General features: G+C 28.9%; 1 protein-coding gene across 1 annotated transcript; it reads left to right on the top strand.

Annotated features, from left to right (window-relative positions):
- Positions 1 to 284: 284 nt before the first annotated feature.
- LOC106677736 (cuticle protein 18.6) lies at positions 285 to 2,152 on the top strand. Its single transcript, XM_014415826.2, has 2 exons — positions 285 to 394; positions 1,747 to 2,152. Exons 1-2 carry the CDS (start codon positions 326 to 328, stop codon positions 2,059 to 2,061), a joined length of 384 nt encoding a protein of 127 aa, XP_014271312.1. The 5' UTR covers positions 285 to 325; the 3' UTR covers positions 2,062 to 2,152.
- The last annotated feature ends 4,784 nt before the right edge of the window (positions 2,153 to 6,936 follow it).

Genomic DNA, 6,936 nt, shown 5'->3' with positions numbered 1-6,936 from the left:
AATGAGACACAAAACTAGTGACTCAAGGATTTCTAGCCTAAAAGTCAGTAAACTATTTCCTGTTCTACAACCATATGATTCCAAAATCTGGATAATAAAACGTCAGCTTAACTGGAATCATTTCCAGGAAGATAAGATGATTTTGAATTCAATTGAATTTGCAGAGGAATATATTCCATTGATGAAGATATAAATAAAATGGAGAAGCGTTGGAGAAGAGGTCTTCTTCGAGAAATTTATATTCACCAGTATGTAATCCAGTTTTGGCAAAAAACATGACGGCTTGCCCTTGGAGAGCGCAGTGTTGCAAACGAGCTCCTATATAATGCCCCTTCGGTCCTTTGCTCTGTATCAGTCTCATCCCGGCTCTCCCTCCGACAAAATGGTCTCCAGGGTAAGTTGCAAATATACACAAGGAATCCATCAGTCGCTTCATAACTTCATTATGAGCTACATGAATATTCAATAGATATTTATAATTTCTTAATGTATATATTTTTTCTAATAATCGAAGTATTTTCTATAAAAAGTCACTACATGTCCTTTTTGAAAGTCATTATTTAAAAATTATTATGGGAGCATCTCAAGTAGATAAGTTAACTTTTTTTTTTTTAGAAAAATTTGATTCTTGACTCTTATTAGACAGATGAAAATTAAAATTTTAAAATAAACTGATTTAGTATTATGGTGTACAATTTTACAAAAAAACCATTACTTTTAAAATTATATATATTTACTTTCGATAGAAAACGCCTCAGTTATTTATAATTTATTAAATACCTAATATGTTTACAAACCTTTGCAATATTCCATTGTAAGTTAATATTATTAAAATGAATTATAATTTATCATCATTGATTAAGTTTATAAATTCTGAACTGAATTAGTACTAGCTTTATGAACCAGTAGGTTTCATTTGTAAACTATAATTGAATACACAAGAACTTATATTTTAATAGTTTATTTACGGATCTATTAAAGGACGAAAAATAAATTGCAGGCTCATTGAATCAATTTAATAAAAATTATCTTACTTTAAAAATATATATTTCTTCTTGTTTAAACGATTTAAAATGAAAAATTAAATATTTTACTAAAATTTTCCATTCTCAAATTTATACCAAACTGAACAGGGATTTTTTAAATTAAAATATAACTTTTTGATATACCATAATCCTTCATATGAAAAAAGACCATAATTTAAGGAAAATAATTTATAAAAAAAGGTAAATATTCCAGTTGATATAAGCAATTTATAAATATACCAGGAAAATAAAAATGTAATATTTATTGGAATAATTATAAATGTTATTGAAAAAAAAATTGAGTATTTGTTTTACATAATTTAAACCAGCATTGCTTCCATTTTCTAGAATTTTCAGATCGAAATTTATTTAGTATGTATTATTTAGGTTAGCAATATTAAGTTTGATGGCTTTTCCATTAATTAAATTTCTGTATTAGATTTTTTTTCTTTATTTTCAATATACATTATACTATAGTTAATAATGCTTCTAAAAACACAATAATATGAACTTTCTGTTGAATATTAATTCGCAGTTCATAACTAATAAATGTGCATCTTTCCTTAAGAAATCATACAAAAGAAATTATAGAAGAGATAGGAATAATTATAAAATAAAATTGGCATACATCCTTGAACAAACATATACCATATATAATTATTAAAATATTATATCATTAATGAAATGTCAGTATTTATATGATATATTTTTTTTATTTTAGTACGTCATCGTCCTCGCTGCTGTGGTAGCCGTAGCTTACGGCCAGATCCTGGCTCATGCTCCAGTTGATGAGTACGACCCACATCCATCCTACTCCTTCTCCTACTCCGTCAACGATGCTCTTACCGGAGACTCCAAGGGACAGACCGAATCCCGTGACGGAGATGTCGTCCAGGGTAGCTACTCCGTCGCCGAACCCGACGGTTCCGTGAGGATTGTCGACTACACCGCTGACCCAGTCAACGGATTCAACGCCTACGTCCACAAGGATGCCCCAGCCGCCCATGCCGCCCCAGTCGCTCCCATCTACGGTTAAACACACTTCACTTCAATAAAAAATTGTTATAAAATGTTCCGTTATTGTAAATAAATTATTCGTTACAGTCAATAAATTTGTTTAACTAATATTTACCTTTTACTTCCTAAAAACCTATGTTGTTACAAGAATACTCACAAACATTAGTCAAGAATAATGTCTACTTTTTTCTTAGAATAGAAATTTTGAAACGTTATCAGAAACCATTTACAAATAGCCTAATAATTTTGTTTGGCTAAGATTTGTACATATAAATGTACAATATTAAATTTTGTTGGTTGACGGATAATATTTAAATTATAATGTAATTATATTATGAAAGATGTAATATAATTTCATTAATGGTTAAGAGCTAGTATTAGTATTTTTATAATTCCTTGTTAACATGTGTGCAAAAACAACTTTGATTGCAAAATCCAATCCGTGGTTTCAAAATATAAAATATAAAACTTAGAATATATTTCTTTTCTAGTTAATAAGCCACTGGAATGGTAGTTATGTAGGTCAATCTATTGAATCCAATCAAGTTCTCTTTAAATGTGAGCTCCAAAAAGTTTATATACAAAAGATATGTCCGTCTCTGGGTTAAATAAAAAAACTCTCTTTATATCTATTAATGGGACAAACGAGGATTTAAAGATGCCATTTTATCCTGGCAACCCTACTATGCATGCATAACCTTTCCTTTATGATCCTCAGGTTTACGTTGGCTGCTTGCAGAATGTCACGTTCGGAGACAATCGTATTAACGCCCATACTGTGAATATTTCACCTATTTAAACAAGCAGTTAACTTGCTTCGGCTGTAACGCCATTATGTCAGCACAAATATGGTCTCCCCAAACACATCTTTCAGCATAGAGGTTCATCCATAGCTCTCTATAGGTTTATGACTAGCGTAGTCTTTAGAATCGACAAAGGCCTAGGTCATTAAATAGAGCCTTAATTTATATATATTGCTGTTCTCCGATTTTGTGACGTCCGTGACACGTCCGAATATGCGTCGTTGAATCATTCTTTCCAATTTGAAAAGTGATCTTTTAATAACTTTGGTTAGTGACTAACTGTGAATACTGGCCTAATGAGTGTCTTGAAGACATTTTTTTTAGCCTACTTCGACAAAATACAATTAGTATACACCTTTTTTATACTCAATATTTTTATTTCATTTTAATAGGTAAGGAAAATAATGACATGAATCAAAATACTTTTAATAGAGTAATATTAATCTGTAAACATTATTAAACACGAATGCTGAATTACTACTTAATCTTCATTCGAAATTATTTAAATTTTTATTTGAAAAATATATGCTTCATTTAATTTGGACGGTTAAAGAACACGAAATAGCGTGACTGGTATTTGATATTGTAAATTGGAGTTTGTGGATTCAGCGTGTGAAGTTGTGCTTATAACTCATGCAAATCCCAACTCAGTTTCCCTACATTTTAATATATTTCTTTATCAAACGGTACGGTAATAAGAAAAATTTTTTCTTAGTAGTATTTTTTTATATTTCAACTAAATAATAAAATATAGAGTAAAATTTGATGAATTAATGATTAAATCATCCGTTCATACACACACTTATTTTCGGAATATGAATTGAATCTAATAATGGAACCATTAGACTTCTGAAGAAAAAAGTAGGATGCAAATATAGGTATGACCGTGGAATTCTTTGGTATAGAAAAATTTTAAGAGTGAATCTCAAAACTAAAAAAAAATCAAAAAAATCTTTAAACGAAGCAAAATTTACCCTTTCAGATAGTTAATACAATACTTTATTGTTGGCGAATATCATATCTATCTATATATTTATTTATTTATTTATATATATATATATATTGGCGTACGTAATGAACTAAATATGATTGTTGTAAGTAATGTCTAACTTTGAAAATAAATAAAAATATGAAGAAATGAGCTGGATTATTTTATCAGATTACTTGTATAAACATTCATACATTAATAAAAATTCGATATGGCGGAAAATTTAGTAAGAAATATTATTAATCATAATATGTTTTCGGCACTCTGTCGTCAATTACTACTATACTGTATATACTACAGTTAATGACAAAAATTAAAACTTTCCCTATGTTTAGCTTTTAATAATGAGTTACTTAACATAACTTAATACAAATGCATGAAACACAAATTTCCTATGAATTATTTAAATTTTTTTTTTAAAATTGATAAGTATGAAATCAACTTAAAAGAATCCGTGGAAGACTATCTTTACGACAAAATAGCTCTTCAGCCTCCATTCCATAAAAAGTTTTTAGTGATCACCATGTTGTATTTTATTTTACTCTCTCAGCAATTGAAAACTTAAATCCTAAAAAGTTAGAAAAACTTCGATCTAGACGGCGACTTGAAAACTAAAAGCCAGGACAGTTAGAAAAGAAAAGAAAGCAAAATATATTTATATTTATTACACTATCTTAAAAAAAACAAACATAATCTGAACTATATAATATATGTAAATTACAGTTATACAATTTGAGCAACGAGTAGCAAGCACAATTAAATGAACAGTTGGATAATTTGTAAAATTGGAGGATTTGTAAAAATCCTTGGTTATTATTAAAAAAGAAAGTTGAAATACAAAATGAAGTGTAGTTCTAATGTTTAAAAAACTCCTAATTCTCGTTCAATAGAAATAGTATTCGCTAGTGAAAAATCATTTTTTTAAAGGATAATTTATCTTTAGTTTCGTCCGATTTTTTATTTTTTTTTATAACGGCCAGGCCGCAAAGAAAGAAGGACTATCAATTAGACACAATACAAAATCATTTTTGACATATAATTTACAAGTGTATAATGGCTGATCAGTTTGTTTGTAGAAGTTCTTTTGGAGACGCCTAATAAACATAAAATTAAAAAATATATATAATTTTTGAGTTACTATATAAGTTATAGTATATATATACCAGATAAATTAAAAAAAAATAACCCCACGTCCGAAAATAATAGGTTTTTCATTGCAGTCATACATCCATGATAGTGTATGGTTGGATTCAATAGTTGTAAAAGAAGGTGGGAATCAACAAATCGCGTCCACAATATAACTTGGGCATGCCATTTCTCACAATTAAAAAACAAAAACTTATCTTTTTCTTCCATCCTCAATAATAATTGATGTTAACATGGTGTCTCATCTTATCGACATTTTGAATTATTTTTGAGTGAAGTGCAACTATGGAGTGGTAGTTCAAATAATCATTCCTTGGGACCGCCACAAAACTGCTCCAGGGACCAAGGCCTCGAAGTACTAAATGGTATCTCTCTTTGATAAGTCTATTTAAAATCTGACATGAGCTGTTGAGATTAGTCTGCATTTTTTTATTTTTTTTTTATTTCGTTTTCCTATCTTGCATGAAGTTAGCGCAGACCATTACGTTGTTTTCTAGTATTTGATAGACAATATTTTGTTATGGAATCTTTCAATGATATCCTAGCAGTAATTTTGATCTCATTTTTAATAATTTGTATAAATCTTGCCTAAATTATTTAAGCTAATTGAACTCAGTACAGAATAACAGTTCAATGTTAGTGTATCCAAATATCTCAATAATCTATCCGTAGATTCCAAAGAGGCTACCGAACATTATAAATGTTAATTAAAACAAAAGTTACCATCCTAGCTTTAAAATTCAATTTTTCTGGGGAAAAACGTTTGTCTTTTTTTTTTAATGTAATCGTAGTAATAAAATAACATACATTTTTAGTAATGTAATTTTCTCAAATTCACATAATACTTATGTAATAATTATCACATGTTTGTACAATGATTTAATAAAACTATTTTCTTGCAATATATCCTCCCTCTTCTCTCCTTTGAAGCATTACATTAAATTATTAAATAATTATGTATTACGATTTATATTATATATTACCAAAATATTTTTAAATTAATAATAAATAATAAATCAATCAGATGAATTATGCATATATGTCCTCTCCATATTCCAGAAACTGAGTGGTTTTAGAGATGCTATTCAACCATTATTTGTAGGAAATTTAATTTATGTTAACATTGTATAGAAGGTTACGAACCAAACTCAATATTTTTTTCTAATATACGAAAAAGTGATAAAACACATGTTTAAAACAAACCCATGGGACTTTTATGCACGAAATGTACTCATAGTACTAAACTATATAAAACACGTCAATGTTTTATTTGATGGAATTTAGATTTGTTAAATTAGATTAGCCAAACATTAGGTTTCGGAAAAACGTTCCATGACTACTTTTTATTCAATTTAGAGTTTATAGCTAGTTTACTATAAAAAAAATATTGTTCAAATTATTTTCTGACAAAATAATTATTCATACATAACTTAAGTATCGGCGAGAACAAAATGTTTAAAAGAAAAAAAGATATGACAAGCTTGAACTTCTGTAACAGACTGGCTTTATTAGGTTCGGTACATCTAAATATATTCGATCAGCTGATCTACTCAGTCAGCTGACATCGAAGTAACAGCTGACTGTAACTTATAAGTGCAATAACAATAAAAGTACTTTGTTTGCTGTATCGCTGGTAGGCAACACCATTTCGATAACCTAGGAGTTACGTAGTAATAAATAGGCCAAAAAACTAAGGACAATATGCTTTGGAATTTCTACAGAAGCATCCTTAATTTTTCTAAGACATGGGATAGGTGGCATTGCACTTTCACAACAATATATAGGTTAACCCTAGCAGCACCAAGGGGGGGGCTCGCCGAGCCCTCACTTCCGATTTTTTTTAATACTGCTCTCAAAAAATTTTTCACAGACAAGGAAAAAAATCTATTTGCCTAAAATTTATCTACCAACATGTTGGAATTGATTTGAAAAATATTTGATAAGGAGGAAGAGTACG

This window comes from Halyomorpha halys, unplaced genomic scaffold (genome assembly GCF_000696795.3).
Source record: "Halyomorpha halys isolate HHAL.00 unplaced genomic scaffold, Hhal_1.1 Scaffold107.1, whole genome shotgun sequence".
NCBI lineage: Eukaryota > Metazoa > Arthropoda > Insecta > Hemiptera > Pentatomidae > Halyomorpha > Halyomorpha halys.
The sequence above is the reverse complement of the archived record's forward strand: the minus strand, read 5'-3'. Positions and strand labels throughout refer to the sequence as shown.